This window comes from Octopus sinensis, linkage group LG4, assembly GCF_006345805.1.
Source record: "Octopus sinensis linkage group LG4, ASM634580v1, whole genome shotgun sequence".
Taxonomy (NCBI): Eukaryota; Metazoa; Mollusca; class Cephalopoda; order Octopoda; family Octopodidae; genus Octopus; species Octopus sinensis.
In genome coordinates this window covers 21,516,340-21,538,290 of record NC_043000.1, presented here as the reverse complement: position 1 = coordinate 21,538,290, position 21,951 = coordinate 21,516,340, and the positions used below count along the sequence as shown (strand labels likewise).

At 39.3% G+C, this 21,951-nt stretch overlaps 1 protein-coding gene across 4 annotated transcripts in view; it reads right to left on the bottom strand.

The window, feature by feature from the left end:
* Nucleotides 1-739: 739 nt before the first annotated feature.
* The window catches only part of LOC115211041, a 184,528-nt gene continuing 163,316 nt past the window's right edge, over nucleotides 740-21,951 (bottom strand). For all 4 annotated transcript variants that reach the window (XM_029779905.2, XM_036501886.1, XM_029779906.2 and 1 more), the window contains 9 exons: nucleotides 19,496-19,574; nucleotides 17,386-17,522; nucleotides 16,507-16,664; nucleotides 12,454-12,660; nucleotides 11,773-11,836; nucleotides 5,916-6,042; nucleotides 4,174-4,272; nucleotides 2,621-2,770; nucleotides 740-1,291 (listed from right to left, as the gene is read on the bottom strand). In XM_029779905.2, the coding sequence (XP_029635765.1) occupies nucleotides 1,086-1,291; nucleotides 2,621-2,770; nucleotides 4,174-4,272; nucleotides 5,916-6,042; nucleotides 11,773-11,836; nucleotides 12,454-12,660; nucleotides 16,507-16,664; nucleotides 17,386-17,522; nucleotides 19,496-19,574 (1,227 nt within the window). In that variant the 3' untranslated portion in view covers nucleotides 740-1,085. The remainder of the gene's footprint in view (nucleotides 1,292-2,620; nucleotides 2,771-4,173; nucleotides 4,273-5,915; nucleotides 6,043-11,772; nucleotides 11,837-12,453; nucleotides 12,661-16,506; nucleotides 16,665-17,385; nucleotides 17,523-19,495; nucleotides 19,575-21,951) is intronic.

The following is a 21,951-nucleotide window of genomic DNA, read 5'->3' as shown; positions in this document are numbered from 1 at the left end:
AACTTTATTTTTATGATCATCTCAAACAGTCTCTCATTATATACCACATCCCTTCCAATTGATTGGAGCCCTTGGCTGTTAATCAGAAGGTATGGAGGTCCACATGTGATGCTGCAGTAGAGCACTCTGAAACCAAAAAAACCAAATGCAGGAGAAGATAAGAAAAGAGAAGATATTGCCATCAACCTCTTGCAACTGTTATTTGGGGTTACATTCAGTGCCCTCAGTGTCATAGGATCTACCTATCTTGTATCGGTCTCATCAGTCACATCTGCTCCCATGAAAAACAATGTACTAGAGGCGGATGAGAATGAATTGTTTTATTTGTTCCTTCTTGAGCCATGCCTGGCTTATAAGGGCCAGTTTCCCAGTTTCCTTGGCATATAGGTTCCCCACCTGGATGGGACGCCGGTCCGTCACATGTGAGCTGCAAGATGCAGGAGGAGGAAAGAGTGAGAGAAAGTTGTGGTGAAAGAGTCAGCAGAAGTTCGCCATTTCCTTCTACCGGAGCTGCGTGGAGCTTAGGTGTTTCACTCATAAACACACACATCGCCTGGTCTGAGATTCAAACCCGCGATCCCTCGACTGCAAGTCCGCTGCTCTAACCACTAGGCATTGTGCCTCCACTGATGAGAATGAATGTCTTGGATTGGTGCTGTCATTTTCTTTGATGGGATGTTAAAAGCAAGCAGCAAGAAAAGCAAGCATCAGACATGAAACATAGTGACACATTTAGCTATTGTATATAACATGGTTTTATTATTAGATATAAAAGGTAATATTTATATATTCAAGTAAAATGCTCCTTTTATATTTTACAAGAAATAATTTGCACTATTTAATTGTTATCAATTCAAAGATAAATATATTTTTTTACTTTAACAAGATGTGGGTAGTGTATGTGTGTGTGGCACATGAACCTACTTAATTATATAACTAACATTTAAAAAGAAACCTGTATGAATATATTTTGTTTATTTTGTAGTTTTATTTTATTAAATTCTGCTTTCATTTTTGCAGATGTTGAGTTGCTTTCTTGTTGGTCTATGACAACATGTTATTATATGTTATAATTTGCTCACATTTCATTGTTGTTCATTATCCCTAGAGTTATTTAAATCAATGAGCTGGTCTTCTTGAAAATTTAAATCCTTTTCAAAAGAATAATAGCTTTGGCTACTATTAGGACGTTTAAATAGCATTTTCTTCAGTTTTGATCCTGATAATACCTGCTTACAGTGAATTATCTTTTCCAAGAGAGCATCACTTTCTCTGAGTAGTTGCTGAATAACTGCAAAGAAAACAGACACAATTTGAATTAATAGTAAAAAGAGAATGGAGATAAAAAAAAATATTTATGTCTTTTTCTTATTCTTTACTCCTTTTCTTTCCTTCTGTCTTCTTCTATCTCAATAAGTGAATGCAAGAGGTGATTGGATGCAGCTGCTTGGAAGCTGACAATTTAGCATGGCTATCTAGACATTCAGTAATAATAATACTTTCAACTATAGGCACAAGGCCTGGAATTTGAACGCGGAACGTAGCGACAGATGAAATATGGCTAAGCATTTCACCCAGTGTGCTAATGATTCTGCTAGCTTGCTGCCTTTATAATAATGATAATAATGATAATAATAATGATAATAATAACGATAATAATAATAATAATAATAATATAATAATAATAATAATAATAAAAATAATAATAATAAGCTTATAAATTATTCATTCAAATGAAAAGAAATGGTGACGTTATTTAAAAACAGGTTTGCATCTTCGAACTTGGAGCTGAGAAAAGTAATAAGGAGGATACAGGAGGCATTCGACAAAGCCAGCTTCTATATATGGCTGAAACAAGAAGACTCCAAATGGCTTGAAAGCTGACTGGTAAATAGTGTCACTAGGTGAGGCAGGCCAAGATATCGATCTCATTCATAGCATACCCTCCTCTTGGTTTGAAGGCTTGTACCACCAAAGAGTTGGTTGGCTCTGGCTGCTGGAACTGAAACTAACATGATACTGTTGGAAGGCAAGTTTAGAGAGGGTGCAGGCTAAAACTATGCGTCCTTCCCTTCCATTGGTCAGTTGAAGCTTAGACAATGTTGCATGACAGTTAGCTGGCTACTTGAGCCTACTGGCAAGTATTTAAAGGGAAATTTGGCAGGATGGTCATTCACCCACCGATGTTCATTGATGCTGCATTGAAGAAACCAAAGAACAAAAGAAAAAATGCACTGAAGACCAGAGCTGAAGACACCTCCGAAGGTTGGGGGCAGAAGTAGAGGCTGAAACAGGATGTGGTTCCTCCTGATGATGTCTTTAGCCACTGGATCCTATAAAGGAGCGGTTGAGGTAGCGAACCACACAATGTGGTAGGAATTCCTCCTGAATAAGCTTTACATTTGATAGAATAACATGAATGCTAAAGTGTTAAATAGTACTGAAAGCGGACATATAAGTCAAGTAAAGAGTGACAGCACGTACATTTGTATCTCAGATTATGCAGTTGTGATATGACTATAACTGAAAAAGAAAATATGGTTTCAGATCTATTAAACTTTATCTTTTGTGGTTCTGATCAATAAATGAAAATAGAGAAATCAGAAGAAATGTGACATACACTCTATATCACTGTCTTGAGAACGTTCCATTTCGCAATGAATACAGTTCTTTCTGTTGCTTGAGTTCACCTGATGCAGTGCATGAAGCAGGAAGGATGAAAACAACTTGTAATTTGGTGCACAAAACCTGCCATGCCACAGAATGAAACCTGGGAAGAAAAACAAAAAGAATTCTAATTAGATAAATTTTTATTGTAAAAAAGAAACAAATATTAGTGTGAACACTTGGCAGTTAAACTCCTCTTCCTCCTCCTCTTCCCCTCCCCCTCCTGTGTGTGTATATGTTTGTGTGTCTGTGTTTGTCTCCCCAACATCGCTTGACAACCGATGCTGGTGTGTTTACGTCCCTGTAACTTAGCGGTTCAACAAAAGAGACTGATAGAACAAGTACTGGGCTGACAAAGAATAAGTCCTGGGGTTGATTTGCTCAACTAAAAGGCGGTGCTCCAGCATGACCACAGTCACATGATTGAAACAAGTAAAAGAGTAAAAGAGAGAGAGAGAGAGAGAGAGAAGGATCATAAACAGTCATCTGTTTGTGATCTCAGGTTGGCTGTGGAAGTAGCAGTGGTTGTTTCAAGGTGGCAGTGGATCAGGGGGTGTGTCAGCCCTGGAAAGGTGTGTGATGCCAGGGGTAGTGCTAACTGGACACAAGATGGAACGTCAACAACTTTGGTTGCACAGAGAACTGGAAATGATTGTCAGTGACACTCGTTTACAACCATCACAGAATTTCAAGACAAGAAAACGTGCACACACACACACACACACACACACACACAATGGGCTTCTTTCAGTTTCTTATTTCTTTATTGCCCACAAGCGGCTAAACATAGAGGGAACAAGCAAGGACAAACGGATTAAGTCGATTACATCAACTCCAGTGTGTAACTGGTACTCAATTTATTGACCCCGAAAGGATGAAAGGCAAAGTTGACCTCGGCGGAATTTGAACTCAGAACGTAACGGCAGACGAAATACCGGCTAAACATAGAGGGAACAAGCAAGGACAAACGGATTAAGTTGATTACATCAACTCCAGTGTGTAACTGGTACTCAATTTATTGACCCCGAAAGGATGAAGGGCAAAGTTGACCTCGGCGGAATTTGAACTCAGAACGTAACGGCAGACGAAATACCGGCTAAACATAGAGGGAACAAGCAAGGACAAACGGATTAAGTCGATTACATCAACTCCAGTGTGTAACTGGTACTCAATTTATTGACCCCGAAAGGATGAAAGGCAAAGTTGACCTCGGCGGAATTTGAACTCAGAACGTAACGGCAGACGAAATACCGGCTAAACATAGAGGGAACAAGCAAGGACAAACGGATTAAGTCGATTACATCAACTCCAGTGTGTAACTGGTACTCAATTTATTGACCCCGAGAGGATGAAAGGCAAAGTTGACCTTGGCGGAATTTGAACTCAGAACGTAACGGCAGATGAAATACCGCTAAGCATTTCGCCCGGCGTGCTAACGATTCTGCCAGCTCACTGCCTTTCTTCAGTTTCTATCAAATCCACTCAAGTATTTAAAAATGCCCGTACCCATATTATCAGTCAAAAGAATACTTGGCAGGCCTTCAATTCCAAGATATTGCCTAAGATCTTTTGTTTCTGTGCATTCATCATCTGGATGTTTGTTTCCTGCAAAACAATGAAACAAAAATGGTTTTAAAAGGGACAACAAGAGTAAAAGAAAAAAAGTATATTTTAATGCACACTTAGTGAAGTTAAGTCATTGTTTTGTTTTGACAGAAATTATTTTCAATATACGCTGTAAAAAGTAGCCATGCTAGCCCCACATAAAAAGCATGCAATACATTTTATAAAATGGTTGGTGTTAGGAAGGGCATCCAACTATAGAAACCGTGTCAAAACAGACAACTGGATCTTGGTGCAACTCTCTGAGTCACCAGCTCCTGTCAAACGATATAACCCATGCCATCATGGAAAATGGATGCTAAATGATGATGATGATGATGATGACTTTTAGGTTTATGGATGACTTGTAATTTCTATTGGTTTCTTGAGATCATTACTGAAAAATTAGTATTCATCTAATGCATCATGGGATAGCTGAACCTCCTTTAAACTATATTCAACAGAACACTCATGGAGTGGTTGGCGTTAGGAAGGGCATCCAACTGTAGAAACACTGCAAGATCTGACTGGAGCCTGGCGCAGCTTCCTGGTTTCCCAGACCCCGGTCGAACTGTCCAACCCATGCTAGCATGTTAAACGATGATGATGATGATGATGATGATGAAAAGATTAATGAATTTCAAGTTCTTATGATTGATGAATGGTGAGAGTATGACAGAAATAGTAAAGATTAAGGCTAAATGCAAGGTAGTATTTAGTTTCATGTGGAGGTACTTGGCTTAGTGGTTAAGGTATTGCACCCGTGATCATAAGATTGTGGTTTTGATTCCTGGAAGGGGCAATGTGTTGTGTTCTTGAGCAAAACATTTCATTTCATGTTGCTCAATTCCATTCAGCTGGCAAAAATGAGTACCATAAATCCTCAAGTATAGTCTGCCCTTGAGTATAATACGCAGGGGATTTTTAGGGAGCTGTACCTCTGAAAAACCTAAACCTTGTGAATAATACGCACCCCTTCTCTAACTTGAGTCAAGGAGGTCTATATAACATCTTTGGTTTGTAAAACTGTATACGGTAACGTCCTTTATTATTATTGTATATATAACATAATGCAAATGTGTAGCTTTTTTGTGCATTTTGTTTGCAGAAAATAGAGAAATAACTGTAATAATGTTTAATAAATGTTGCTTACTGCAAGTTATGGATGATTTAAGGTATTTTCGCGCCCGACATCACAAAATGCGTCTGAATAAACATTACCGGACAGCAAATAGAGACTCGGACACTGCTTAGAAAATAATTTTCATCTTTGACCTCGTATATAGTATGCACTAGGGACTTTGGCCTTTAAATTTTGAAAAAAAATGCAGATTATACTCAAAGATTTATGGTAATCTTGTAACAGACTTGTGTTCCATCCAAGGGGGATCATCCATGCCACAGAATCTGGTAAAACTGGCCTTATAAGCCTAAAGCTCGGAAAAGACCATTGATCCTTATTTTTTTATTTAGCTTTATACCTCATTTTAAGGGTGACTAGGCTTCTATTTCTAATCTATCAAGCAAATCTTCATTGCAAATGAACTTTACAAACTCTCCCATGATTGGATTTTAGTTTGGCTTGAGAATTAAGTAGTTGGCTCTTGTCTGAAATTCTAAATAGCAATAAGTAGAGAAGTTCTTACCAAGTATCATGTGAGAAGAATAGTGCTTGATGGCTGGTTCTTTATTCCAGTCGTTCTCAAGAGAAGTGAGGTGAGAAGAATCTCCTGCTTTACACTGGGTGTCACAGTTTATACACAGGTAGGAGAACTGATATGAAATTAAGCAGAACATGGAGAAAACAAACAAAATAAGTAAGAAGATAAGAAAGCTGGCATTTTCAGTAGAAAAACAAAATGTCTGATTACATTGCAGTACACTGCAAACAAATAAACAATATTTTGATAAATTTTAAGCTTATTTTTTATTATAAAATAACAAATTTATTGTATACAGTGCTCAGGTGCACTACTACAGCTCATCAGAAAGAGCAGCCAAAAGTGCATGAACGTCAATGTAATTGAACATAGTACTCAAAGGGTTCTTATTTTATTGACCCCGAAAAGATGAAAAGCAAAGATAAATTTGAACCTCAGAACACAAAGATGGATGAAAGGCTGCTAAGAATTTTTTGTCCGGCATGTTACTGTATCTGCCACCTCACTGCCTTAATAATGATAATAATAATAATAATAATAATAATAATAATAATAATAATAATAATGATAGTAATAGTATTGATTATAATGAAAAGCATGTCTGTTTGACCACCATACTCTTGCTCTGCATAAGATTTGTCCAAAGCATGGCATTTTTGATTTTGACCAGCATACAGCACTTGCACTTTCTCTCAGCACGATGTTTATTTTGAAACATGGCATTATTGTATAAAAGCATTGTTAATTTTTTTTCCTTTTGCAATAAGTGAATTTCTTGTATATTTTCTTCAATATATATATATATATATATATATATATATATATATATATATAATATATATATATATATATATGTATATGTATATGTATATGTATATATATGTATATATATGTATATGTATATATATATATATATATATATATATATAATATATATATATATATATTATATATATATATATGTATATGTAAAAAAATACAAACTGGGACAAGAACGCCGAAAGAGATCAAAGAGGGTCGCGAAAGACATAAATGATGGTGCCGACAAAGATCAAAGAGGAGTGTTGAGAGATATCAAAGGGGGTGCTGACAGATAAAAGAGGGTGCCGACAGAGATCAAAGAGAGTGCCGACAGAGACCAAAGAGAGTGCCGACAGAGATCAAAGAGGGTGCCGACAGAGATCAAAGAGGGTGCTGACAGAGATCAAAGAGAGTGCCGAAAGACATCAAAGATGGTGCCGACAAAGATCAAAGAGGAGTGTTGACAGATATCAAAGATAGTGCTGAAAGAGATGAAAGAGGGTGCCGACAGAGATCAAAGAGAGTGCCGACAGAGATGAAAGAGGGTGCTGACAGAGATAAAAGAGTACGCCGACAGTGGTCAAAGAGCCTGCCGACAGAGATCAAAGAGGGTGCCGACAGAGATCAAAGAGGGTGCCGAGAGAGATCAAAGGGGGTGCTGACAGAGATAAAAGAGTGCCCCGACAGAGGTCAAAGAGCGTGCCGAAAGAGATCAAAGAGGGTGCTGACAGAGATAAAAGAGTGCGCCGACAGAGGTCAAAGAGCGTGCCGACAGAGATGAAAGAGGGTGCTGACAGAGATAAAAGAGTACGCCGACAGAGATCAAAGAGGGTACCGACAGAGATCAAAGAGGGTACCGACAGAGATCAAAGAGGGTGCCGAGAGAGATCAAAGATAGTGCTGAAAGAGATCAAAGAGGGTGCTGACAGAGATCAAAGAGAGTGCCGACAGAGATCAAAGAGGTTTCCGACAGAGATCAAAGAGAGTGCCGACAGGGATCAAATAGGGTGCCGACAGTGATCAAAGAGAGTGCCGACAGTGATCAAGAGAGAGTGCCGACAGATATCAAAGAGGGTGTCGTCAGAGATCAAAGAGGGTGCCGACAGAGATCAAAGAGAGTGCCGAAAGAGATCAAAGAGGGTGCCGACAGAGATAAAAGAGTGTGCCGACAGAGATCAAAGAGAGTGTCGACAGATATCAAAGAGGGTGCTGACAGAGATAAAAGAGTGCGCCGACAGAGATCAAAGAGCCTGCCGACAGAAATCAAAGACGGTGCCGACAGATATCAAAGAGATCAAAGAGGGTGCCAACAGAGATCAAAGAGGGTGCCGAGAGTGATCATTCCTGACATTCCTGACATTCCTGACATTCCAGACATTCCTGACATTCCTGACATTAAACGTCATATTAAATGCCATATGTCAGTCACAAGACTACCCCAATGACTCTCTTAGGAGCTAAGGTCCCCTAGAAAGAAACAAACTGTAAGTGACTGTGATGATATCAAGCAGATATCATACAAGCTTTAACTACACAAACTGTGAATGTTTGTGATGATATGAAATAGATATCACCTAAGCAATGCTATCATAAACTGTGCTGTTGTTTGGTGGAGTAATATCAAGCAGGCATGGCAAACTGTAACAAATTATGGTGATAGAAGGGAAAATAAAACATTTTGAGAAAACAAAAAGACATTTCAGCTACAACCATTTACATTAAGCAGATATGAGAGAATCCAGTCTGTTACAAAGTCAAATTGCGCAATGCCACTACATCACATATGGACCCCTTTGATTACTATTTTATTCTGGTTGACCCCCACAGCCATTAAATGTTTAAAAACTAGTTTTATAGAAACTTCTTTCAAAATTCCTTTTTTGTTTTCTACACATTAATTTGTATAGGTTGACCTATGTAAAATGTTAGAGAAAGAAATCTTGCTGTTTCTTGCAATACATACCAATACATACATCTAAAGTGAAATTTTTTCAGGGACCCTTCAAATACTATTGTGGATCTCCATTTTACTATTTTACTGTGTGGACCCCCAAAAATCTTATATGGACCTTCAGGGGCCATATGGACCCTGGTTGAGAACTATTCCAGTATAGTGGCTACTTGACCCTTGAATACTTATTTGATCTCTGTAACAGAATGCCAAAAAAGTGTTCCTCAGATGTGCCAGTCCAGTTAAGCATCCAAATGTACTTGAAACATCCAGTATTGAGCTCCGAATTACTGCAATGGTAAAATGTACAAAGGAACTAAATATTTATAATGATGTACATCTTAATTTCTTCTCTATATATACACATACTTATATATATATATATTCTTTTACTCTTTTACTTGTTTCAGTCAGTTGACTGCGGCCATGCTGGAGCACTGCCTTTAGTCGAGCAAATCAACCCCGGGACTTATTCTTTGTAAGCCCAGTACTTATTCTATCGGTCTCTTCTGCCGAACCGCTAAGTGACGGGGACGTAAACACACCAGCATCGGTTGTCAAGCAATGCTAGGGGGACAAACACAGACACACAAACACATATACATATATATATATATACATATATACGACAGGCTTCTTTCAGTTTCCGTCAACCAAATCCACTCACAAGGCATTGGTCCGCCCGGGGCTATAGCAGAAGACACTTGCCCAAGATGCCACGCAGTGGGCCTGAACCTGGAACCATGTGGTTGGTTAGCAAGCTACTTACCACACAGCCACTCCTGCGCCTATATTCTCTCAATGAGAGAATGTCTTTGTATGTTAAAGGGAAAGAGATTGTGTGTATGTAAATGGTGAACATAAGAGACAGAAAAGGCAAAATCTGTAGAATAGTATAAAATTACAATCAGGATTATGTGTTTTCACGAATAGCCTTACCAAAATCTAAAAATAACAAATAAGAAATAAATGAAACAAAGCAAAAATGCACACAATAAAAATAATTTCACAAGAAAATATTAATCAGAAATGAAGATTGATGGCTTTGAATGTCCCGTCCGTGCTTTTTGTATCGTCTTCCAAATGTTTTGCGTTCTTGTCCCAGTTAGTATTTTTTTACATATACATATATATATATATATATATAGCGACGCCCGTACCCTTTTTGGTCTTGTATGTAAGTACATATTTCTTTAAATTTGGTACGACTCTATAACACTGTCTCTCTCTTCCCCCTCTCCTACATTTCTCTGCCTTTCACACTTTGCACTCCACTTTGATCTGTCTCTTTCTCTCTCTCTTTCTTCTCCTCCTCCTTTTCTCTTTTCTTGCCTCTGATTCTTTGGTCTCCTCTTCCCCCACTCTCTCACATTTCTCTGTCATTCTCACTTTGCACCTCACTGATTCTGTCGCCAAGTCGATCCTTGGCACGCTCTCTTTCTTCTCCCCTCTTTAATTCCTTCTTTCTCTCTCTTCTGCCCCCTTTGGTGCCTTTGTCCCTCTTTTTCGCTCTCTCTTTGATTCCTTTGCCTCCTTTTTTTTCTCTCTCTTCTCCTCTCACGTGACAGCTGGTCAACCAGCCTTTCGGCTTCTGACCACCGCCACGAGAACATCGTTTTCTTCGTCTGCCGAAAAAGGCATTTTTTTCTAAATACGCCAGTTAAGCTAAGTTGTACTGTCTATAGTCGTAAGACACCCGCTGTCTTTGTCCTGTTATTACTATTATTGTTTTTTGTATATATATTCGTGTGGCATCGTCCGTTTTTCTGTCCTTGTTTCGTATACATTCGATCCTTTTTCCAAGAAATCTAATGCTCGTAGCTTAGTTTTTCCTTGGGGCTCGCCAGATTGGAGCAATCTCAAGATTAATCAGCCAAAATTGCGAGAATGATCCGGTTCTTGACTGAGATTGAAGGCTTCGAATGTCCCGTCCATGTTTTTTGTATCGTCTTCTAAATGTTCACAAGAAGTGAACTGTGAAGGAGCTATTAAAAAAAAAAAGGGGCGAGGAGGACATCCAGTGTTCTGTTGGTAAATTTCAGGAAAAAATGGAAATTTTGAAGGATGTAGTATTCTTTTACTTGTTTCAGTCATTTGACTGTGGCCATGCTGGAGCACTGCCTTTAGTCAAGCAAATCGACCCCAGGACTTATTCTTTGGAAGCCTAGTACTTATTCTATCAGTCTCTTTTGCCGAACTGCTAAGTTACGGGCATGTAAACACACCAGCATCAGTTGTCAAGCGATGCTGGGGGGACAAACACAAAAACACAAACATATGCACACAAAACAGATATATGTATATACGACGGGCTTCTTTCAGTTTCCTTCTACCAAATCCACTCACAAGGCTTTAGTCGGCCCGAGGCTATAGTAGAAGACACTTGCCCAAGGTGCCATGCAGGGGGAATGAACCTTGAAGGATGTGGTTAGTAAGCAAGCTACTTACCACACAGCCACTCAAATAATCAATGACAAAATAATGAAGCAAGAATGTTTTAATCATTTAATCCATATAAATACAATGTTTATTTCATTTAAGATTAGTGATTTGGCAGAACAGAGTTCTGTATTTTTTTAGTAATTTGTTGTAGATCTTTTATGTTCTGAACATGAATTCTGCTAAGGTCTTTGCCAGCCATTCTTTTGGGATTGATAAATCAAGTAACAATCAAATACCAGCTGAGGTTTATATGATTGACTATATCACTTCCTCCAAATTTTGACCATGTGCCTAAATGTTTACATATTTAATGCAGTAGGAGTGGCTCATAGGTGTAGGAGTGGTTGTGTGGTAAGTAGCTTGCTTACGAACCACATAGTTCTGGGTTCAGTCCCACTGCATGGCACCTTGGGCAAGTGTCTTCTCCTATAGCCTCGGGCCGACCAAAGCCTTGTGAGTGGATTTGGTTGACCTCAGTGCTCAACTAGTTCTTATTTTATTGATCCTGAAATGACCGAAAGCAAAATTTGAACTCAGAACATACAAATGGACAAAATGCTGCTAAGCATTTGTCCCTGCATGCTACCGATACTGCCAGTGCACCACCCTAACTTAGTGACTAATATTATTACTATAACCCTAACTTACCAGATTCGGATGTTCTCGCACAAATGTAACCAAAAAGTTCATAACCTTCTTGCAAGGATGGCACCTGTAAACAGAAAAGTTGCAGCGATATAATTAATGAGCTCATTAAGGAGAGTTTAGAATGAAGATCAGACATTTAAGTCAACAAATGAGTACCATAAATCCTCGAGTATAATCCGCATTTTTTTCTCAAAATTTAAAGGTCAAAATCCCTAGTGCATACTATATATGAGGTTAAAAATGAAAAATATTTTCTAAGCAATGTCCGAGTCTCTATTTGCTGTCTGGCAATGTTTATTCAGACGCATTTTGTGATGTCGGGCACGAAAATACCTTAAGCTAAGCCTGAAAGCAATGAAGTCATAAAAGAATCATCCATAACTTGCAGTAAGCAACATTTATTAAACGTTATTACTGTTATAACTTTATTTTATGCAAACAAAATGCACAAAAAAGCTACACGTTTGCATTATGTTATATGTACAATAATAATAAAGGACGTTACCATAAGCATTTTTACAAACCAAGGACATTATATAGACCACCTTGACTCAAGTTAGAGAAGGGGTGCGTATTATACACAAGGTTTAGGTTTTTCAGAGGTACAGCCCCCTAAAAATCCCCTGCGTGTTATACTCAAGGGCGAACTATACTTGATGATTTACGGTATATTGTACTCACCATGGTATCCAAAACAAAACAAGTGTTGGGCATGTTGCTCCTTGAATTGGAAACACTGGTTCAAAACTGTTGTTGGTTTGGTTCTTTAACAAGCAATCAGGAAGCTGGAATGATTGTTTCATAACACCGGGGTTTGACAACTTCTTGCAGAGCTGTTGTTCCTGGCTTAAAGCATCTACGAACTGGCAGCAACCAACAGTTGGCCATCTACATAAGATATTAAAGAAATAAAAAACAAAACATTAGATCATCATCATCATCATCATCGTCATCGTCGTCATCATTGTTGTCATCATCGTCATCATCGTCATTGTTATCATCGTCATCATCGTCATCATCATGATCATCATGATCATCATCATCATCACCACCGCCATCATTTGACACATGCCATCTGTACTGGCATGGGTTGGAGAGTTTAACAGGAGTTGGTAAGCCAGAAGACTGTACTAAGCTCCATGGTCAGTTTTGGTGTGGTTTCTACACCTGGATGCCCTTCCTAATGCCAACCCCTTTACAAAGTGAACTGGGTGCCTTTTACCTGTAAGGTCTGTTTGACATAAGTTTTAGATGCTATCAAATATTGATGAGGCTGCTCCAACTTGGCCAAAACTCATAATAGAGTAAAAAATTTCTAAACAATGATGTGAAGAATGTATTGAAAGCACAGTGGACAGGATAAAAATTATGTGGAAAAAATTCAGAGAGCTATTACCCCTGCTAACAACAAAGGGTAGATGTATATCATTTCTGCATGAATTCCAGTGCAGCATGGCATTAATAAGTGTGCACCAAATGCAGAGGATGTGCAAAAGATGGAAAGAAAGGAAGCAAATATGTTTCATTGGATGTGTAATGTTTTGGGCATCATAACAATGAGGTAAGACATGTCATCTGCCTCCTGTCAGATCATCTTACCAGGGGCTAATCTCATTCGATGCAGCAGTTGCAGGCTGGAAGAGGCCCTGCGGCAGGCCCTGCACCAGATGGTTGGATGTCATTGGGGGAAATCTCCAGAGGTTTGATGTCATCTCGGAGGATGCAGAGGGGTTGGCATGAGATCTCTAGCATTTGAGAGCACTGGTAAACCTGGCTGGCTCTATGCATAATGTCATCTCTGGGACCACCAGCCTGGGATGACCCCAACCCTATCAACCCAGAGCATGCAGCAGCAGCAGCCGTCCAAGAATTTGGACCTGGAGATCTCCACTTCCAGCGACTTTGAGGGCCACCTCTCAGTGGTGTCGGGCGTCAACGAAGAGCCCTCGACTACAAGACGACCAAAGTTTTTTTTTTCCAACGTCTGGGGTCTCCTGCCCTAAGCCCTAGACCATCACCTAATCACCCTTACCTGTCTTGTTGCTTAACAACAACAACAACAGCAGCAGTAGCATAACAGTGAGTTCTGTATAGCTCCTACCCCCACCTATACTTAATTAAGAAGGGGAGGAGGTAAAGTAGCTGCAATGCATATATAACTTTTAAGCCTTCTTTGAGTGAGGTCTAAGGGGGAGGTTACTGTAATTGTCTAAATGAAGGTCAGCCTTGATTCTGTGAACCTTTTTATCTTTTTTTTAGTTGTTTCAGTCATTAGATTGTGGTCATGCTGGAGCACCACCTTGAAGGATTTTTAGTTGAATAAATTAACCCCAGTACTTTTTTTTTTTTGTTAAGCCTGGTACTTATTCTGTTTCTTTTACTGAACTGCTAACTTATGGGGATGGAAACACACCAACACAGGTTGTCAAGCAGTGGTAGCGGACAAAGACAGACACACACACACGGCAAGCTGGTAGAATCGTTAGCATGTCAGGTGAAATGCTTAGCGGTATTTTGGCTGCTGTTATGTTCTGAGTTCAATTTCCGCCGAGGTTGACTTTGCCTTTCATCCTTTTGGGGTCGATAAATTAAGTACCAGTTACGCACTGGGGTCGATGTAACCGACTTAAGCCCTCTGTCTGTCCTTGTTTGTCCCCTCTGTGTTTAGCCCCCTGTGGGCAATAAAGAAATATCTATATGACAGGTTTTTCCAATTTCTGCTTACCAAATCCACTCACAAGGCTTTGGTCAGCTTGAGGCTATAGTAGTAGACACTTGCCCAAGCTGCCATGCAGTGGGACTGAACCTGGAACCACATGATTGGGAAGCAAGTTTCATACCACACAGCCATGCCTGCACCTATGATCAAAAGTGTTTCATATATGACTATCTAGGCCTTTTTTTTTTCAGACAGTATATTTAAGACTACGTTATATAATGTATCCCTTCATTTTTTAAGATGGAAAGGTGTGATTTGAGGAAGATTCAGCAACTATTTGTAGAAGATTGAGTGAACACATAGAGTCTCTCTCATTGATTTGAACGATCAAGATCAATGTATTTGATTGATAATTTGAACTGTTACTAATTGGAAAATGGAATCAAAATACAAGTGAAAAGGGAATTCACGAGGACTCTTTTACTCTTTTACTTGTTTTAGTCATTTGACTGTGGCCATGCTGGAGCACCGCCTTTTAGCCGAGCAAATCGATCCCAGGACTTATTCTTTGTAAGCCTAGTACTTATTCTATCGGACGTTTATGTGGCTGGGAAAAAACAGTAAAAAATGATGAAAGCAGAAGGTATATGAACTGTTTTGGCCTGGCCATTTTGGCACCCCCTGTTTGGGGGTCGCTAATTTGATGCTGACTTACTTGACATTAGAAATTTTCATGTTTCTCTCATTTTAATTTTTCCCTTGTCCTTCCCTCCTCTCTTTCACTCTCTCATTTTGTTTATATGTGTGAGCATCTAGTTATGTTTGTGCTGTATAGTGAAACTGTACACTCCTCCCGGTAAAAAGTAGTTATAGCCAGCCATTATAAATAGACCGGTAACTGGTTGACATGAGAAGGTCAGAAGGTTAAAGGTCGAAAGTTGTGTAGACTGTGTTGAAATGGGGCGATCTGGCAGAAACGTTAGCTCACCAGGCAAAATGCATAGCTGTATTTCGTCTGACGTTACGTTCTGAGTTCAAATTCCGCCGAGGTTGACTTTGCCTTTCATCCTTTCGGGGTCGATTAAATAAGTACCAGTTACGCACTGGGGTCGATATAATCGACTTAATCCGTTTTATCTGTCCTTATCTGTCCCTTCTGTGTTTAGCCCCTTGTGGGCAATAAAGAAACAGTTATAGTAATCATGCCGTGAGACGTTATAAGTGGGCCTTTTGAGAATAATAACACTGTACGACTAGGGGTCGTACAATGCCAGATAGAAACAGTCTATCGATGACTTTGGAATATTACTATATCTGTCAGAGCGACAACCATCGTCAAAAGACAGATATAACAGTGGCAAAAGAATACTTTACAACAATTTGTATGTATGTGGAATGGATTTCTCTCCCTCTTTCTTTTCCTCTCTCTTGCTATCTTCATCTATATGTCTATAACTCTGCATCTGTGCATGTGTGTGCATGCATGTATGTGCTTGCGCGCGCGCGCGTGTGTGTGTGTGTGTTTGCCTTCCCCTAGCATCAGAAAGTACTGTCCCCAAAACAGGTTAAATGTCCAGTGAGCCAAGCCAAATTGTCGAGTGTCTGGACAACTGCACCCAATCGTTTCAAGGTACTACTTGAGAGCAGTGGCCGCAATGCGTGCACTTGCATAGTCGCGCATCCGTGCTAGCTAGTCATGACTAGTTGATCCTTACTTTGTGTTTTTGTGTGTTATTTACTTTGTTTAAAAAATTATTTACTTTGTGTTTTTGTGTTTTATTTACTTTGTTTAACAAAAATTATTTACTTTGTGTAAAAAAATTATTTATTTTGTGTTTTATTTACTTTGCTAGGTAGTCGTTGTAGGATTGACTAGTCACGACTAGCTAGCGCGGATGCGTGACTATGTGAGTGCGTGCACTGGGACCACTGTTTCCAAGTAGTACCTCGTTTCAATCCAAAGTAAAAGAGATGGTTGCCTTCAGTGGATTCATAGAGGAGAAAAGTGACACAGATGTAAGTTATCATGTAGATATGGATAACAAAAATAAAAAACTCTAAAAATTCTTCCTTACTTAGCCTCTTTGATGTGTCCTTTGCAGTAACAATAATAGGTAAATGGTAGAAATTGAGCTGTTTCGATTTGTATGGCATTAGATTCTTGGCTAGAAAGTTCAGTGTCTTCATATTGAGCTATCATACTGAGAGTATGGCTGGAGTCGTCTACCTTTAACTGAAATGACAAGAGCAAGAACACACTCACACAAAACATAAACAACGATAATAGTAATAATAACTCAGAGAACGCAAACCTCCACTAAGGCAACACCAACGTCCTCTCAACGATTAGCCAGAGATGATTTTTAAAATGAGAATATCTGAAATAAACTCAACTGCTCTCATAAACGACAATACTTAAAATGAACCCGCCTGCTCTCAAAAATTAAGTAAAAACACCGGAAAAATAATCCAGAATCCTTGTCCAGTACTGGATCGATTCCAAAATCTAATCTGTTCGTGCCAGTCACAAGGCCAAACATTCCTGAAAGTTTCATCCAAATCCATCCAGTGGTTCTTGAGATATCTTGCCCACAGACAAACAAACACGACTGAAAACAATACCTCCACCTTAATCCCTTTTACTAAAGGCACAAGGCCTGAAATTTCTGGTGTGGGGAAGGGGGGGACAGTCGATTACATCGACTCCAGTACACAACTGGTACTTATTTTAGTAGTAGTAAAATAAGTAGTAAAATCTAGTTGTAGTAGTGGCAGTAGTAGTTAGATTGAATAGACTTCTGATCAAAGGTATTTCAGCTGTATCAATGTTGTCTTTTTAGGGCTGTCGATTTCTGGGCATAAAACATTCTAATTAAAATTTCTTGCTTGACTACATTAATCGTGTTAATAAATCTAATTGATGAACAAGATACTAGCTAGACTGATAAACTTACCATTGTTTTGAAATTCCTGCTAGGTTCAGGAATTAAAGTACCAAAGTTCTGTCCATCAAGTAAAAGTTGGTAACCAGTGGCTTGAATATTTGGGTTACTTGGTGTACATTCCCAGCTTATATCAAGAAGAGCTTGACCTGAAATAGATTATATTTTATTTATAGAAATATTGGTCCCAAATTTTGGCGTAAGGTCAACAATTTCGGGGGGGGGGTAGTCGATTACATCAACCCCAGTGTGTAACCGGTACTTATTTTATTAACCCTTATCATCATCGTTTAATGTCCGCTTTCCATGCTGGAATGGGTTGGATGGTTTGACTGAGGACTAGTGAGCCAGAAGGCTGCATCAGGTTCCAATCTGATCTGACAGAGTTTCTACAGCTGGATGCCCTTCCTAAGGGCAACCACTCTGAGAGTGTAGTGGGTGGTTTTTACGTGCCACCAGCATGAGGGCCAGTCAGGCGGTACTGGCAACGACCATGATCAAAAGGTGTTTTTACGTGCTACCTGCACAGGAGCCAGTCCTGTGGCACTGGCAATGACCACGCTTGAATGCTGTTTTTCACATGCCACTGGCACATGTGCTGGTAAGGCAATGCTGGCAACAATCATGCTTAAATGGTGCTTTCATGTGTCACCGGCACGAGAGCTGATCAGTGGCCCTAGCAATGATTGTGCTCAGATGTGCTTTAACATTCTACTGGCACAAGTGCCCTGAAAGGATTAAAGGCAAAGTTGACCTTGCAAAAGAAATGCTACTAAGAATATCGTCTGATGCTCCAACAATTCTTGCTAGATTGCCATTTTTAATGATAATAATATTGCTTTCTACTAAAGGCACAAGACCTGAAATTTTTTGGGGAGGAGACTAGTTGATTACATCGACCCCAGTTTTTCACTGGTACTTAATTTATGGACCCTGAAAGGATGAAAGGCAAAGTTGACCTTGGTGGAATTTGAACTCAGAATGTAAAGATGGATGAAATGCTGATGAGCATTTTGCCTGGCTTGCTAATGATTCTTCTGCCAGCTTGCTACCTTTTCTATAATAATGATAATGATAATCTTTTCTACCATAGGTAGGAGTGGCTGTGTGGTAAGTAGCTTGCTTACAAACCACATTGATTCCAGGTTCAGTCCTACTGTCTGGCACCTTGGGCAAGTGTCTTCTACAATAGCTTCAGGCCAACCAAAGCCTTGTGAGTGGATTTGGTAGCCGGAAACTGAAAGAAGCCCGTTGTATATATGTATATGTATAAATATGTATGTGTGTGTATATGTTTGTGTGTCTGTGTCTGTCCCCCAAACATCGCTTGACAACTGATGCTGGTGTGTTTATGTCCCCATAACTTAGTGGTTCGGCAAAAGAGACCAATAGAATAAGTACTAGGCTTACAAAGAATAAGTCCTGGGGTCAATTTGCTCAACTAAAAGGCAGTGCTCCAGCATGGCCACAGTCAAATGACTGAAACAAGTAAAAGAGAGTAAAAGAGATAGGCATAAGGCCTGAAATTTTTGGCGAGGAAAATAGTTGATTACATTAGCCCCTGGATGCAAAGCAAAGTCGACCCCAATAGGATTTGAACTCAATGTAAAAATGCAGCTAAGCATTTTGCCTGGCATGTAAATGATGATGACAATGATGATGATGATAATTATGGTGGTGGTGGTGATGGTGGTGGCGGCGGTGATGATGATAATGTATGCATGCATGTATCATCATCATCATCGTTTAACGTCCGCTTTCCATGCTAGCATGGGTTGGACGATTTGACTGAGGACTGGCGAACCAGATGGCTGCACTGGGCTCCAATCTTGATCTGGCAATGTTTCTACAGCTGGATGCCCTTCCTAACGCCAACTACTCCGATAGTGTAGTGGGTGCTTTTTACATGCCACTGGCACAAGGGCCAGTCAGGTGGGACTGGAAACGGCCACGTGCAAATGGTGTTTTTTACGTGCCACCTGCACAGGAGCCAGTCCAGCGGCACTGGTAACGACCTTGCTCTAATGTTTTTTCACGGGCCACTGGCACAAGTGCCAGTAAAGTGACACTGGTGACGATGTATGTTTGTATGTATGTATGTATGTATATACTAAAAAGTTACCTGTGTAATTGGAAAGAGCAATGATATACTTTTCAAGTAAATTCTCCAGTTTCAAAGAAGTCTTGATGGCCAACACTTCCTGCCAAAGGAAATTGCACCAATATTAATATATAAAACACTAGTGTACAAAAACATATTGAAACATATTTTATTGGAGGAAGAGGTATGGGTGGGAGAGTTAACTTGAGGTTGGGTGAAGACTGGAAAGATGGAGGGAAGAGGCTGTGTCACTTGCTGTGTGTCTCCAGCATCCTTAGGTTACTTACTTCTCCATTGCCCACAAGGGACTAAACATAGAGGGGACAAACAAGGACAGACAAGGGATTACATCGACCCCAGTGCGTAATTGGTACTTAATTTATCGACCCTGAAAGGATGAAAGGCAAAGTCGACCTCGGCAGAATTTGAACTCAGAAAGTAACTGCAGATGAAATACCTATTTCTTTAATACCCACAAGGGGCTAAACACAGAGAAGACAAACAAGGACAGACAAATGGATTAAGTCGATTATATCGACCCCAGTGCGTAACTGGTACTTATTTAATTGACCCCGAAAGGATGAAAGGCAAAGTCGACCTTGGCGGAACTTGAACTCAGAACGTAGTGGCAGACGAAATACAGCTACGCATTTTGCCCGGCGTGCTAACGTTTCTGCCAGTTTGCCGGCTTTGATTGATTCCTGTTGTCAGTGGTTAAGGTCTTTAATCTTTAATCTTTTATCTTTCATTTGTTTTGGTCATTAGATTGTGGCCATGCTGGGGCGCCGCCTTAAAGAATTTTTAGTTGAATGAATCAATCCCAGTATGTTTTTTTTTAAAGCCTGGTTCTTGTTATATCAGCTTCTTTTGCTGAACTGCTAAGTTATGAGGATGTAAACACACTGGTTGTCAAGCTATGGTGGGGGACAAATGCAGACAAAGACTCACACACACACACACACACACACACACACACACACACACACATACACACACTCATCATATATGATAGGCTTCTTTCAGTTTCCACCTAGCAAATCCACTTCAAGGCTTTGATCAGCCTGAGGCTATAGTAGAAGACACTTGCACAAGGTGCTATGCAGTGGGACAGAACCTGGAACCATGTGATTGGGAAGTAACCTTCTTACCATACAGCCATGTCTGTGCCTATATGTAATATCCTCATATCCATGAGAAATTTATTAGTTTCTCTCTGAAGAGAAGTGGCTGAGATTTATAGAGTAGCATTAAGGAATGTCAGAATGTCAGAATGTAAAATCCTCATTTCAATGAATTATACAGTTCTATGCATGGTTGTTCCAATAGGATGGATAGTGTTCATGAAATGCTAAATCTGATTTTATATTCTTTTAGTCTTTTATTCTTTTACTTGTTTCAGTCATTTGACCAGGGCCATGCTGGAGCACCACCTTTTGGTCAAAGAAATCGACCCCTGGGTTTATTCTTTGTAAGCATAGTACTTATTCTATCAGTCTCTTAGGCCAAACTGCTAAATCATGGGGCCGTAAACATACCAACATTGGTTGTCAAGTGATGAAATGGGGGACAAACTCAGATAAAGACACACACATACATATAAACGTATATATAGGGTTGGCCAAAAGTCACCTGACAGTAAATCAAAATTCCATAAATACTTAATATTCAATTTTATTTATTCATTCCAATTATGAATTTTTAATAATTGAATGCTGTGAGTTAAAAATCACCATTTTTTCCAACAAGTGTTTGGCATATGGAATTCAAAAAGGTATTTAAGGTGGTTATTGGAAAGATGGATGTCTACCAAGTCAGTTGCCAGACATTGGAGCTTTAATGTGTCCATGCCCAGGGAAGCAACACGTTCAGAGTATGGTAGATGTTTGACGATGGGTATTCATCTGGTTGAACATTTCTGAACAGTTTCCAGGAGATTGATAGCTGAGCAAGGTAAGGGTCTAGACTGGAGATGCAAACTCTAAGCATGGACATACCATAGGCATATACAGCTTTAAATAGATAGCTGTTGGCCCTGGGTAATAAAATCTGCAATAGATTTGGTGTTTTATTCTGGAACAGATGTATTTCTTTCTTTCAAAATATTATGAACATTAGAATTATGCATTATAAGCCTAAATTAAAAAGAAAAATCAATTAAATATTAATTAGTTTGAATGTCTGAGATGAGTTGTCATTAATTAAACTATAATTTTATGGACTATTAACCTCATCTATACTACCATTAAAGATCAATATTTTCAAAATGTAGTGTAGACATAAATATTGAAAAATCTTGTCTTTAAATGTAAAGATAACAGTCTGAAAAATTATAATAATAATAACTAGTAATATCGCCCGGCGTTGCTCGGGTTTGTAAGGGAAATAACTATATAAGCATTTTTAGAGAGTTACTTCCCTTATAGATGCCAATTCGGGCTTTCTTAGCCATTTCTGTTTTGGTGTCTTCAAGCCATGAA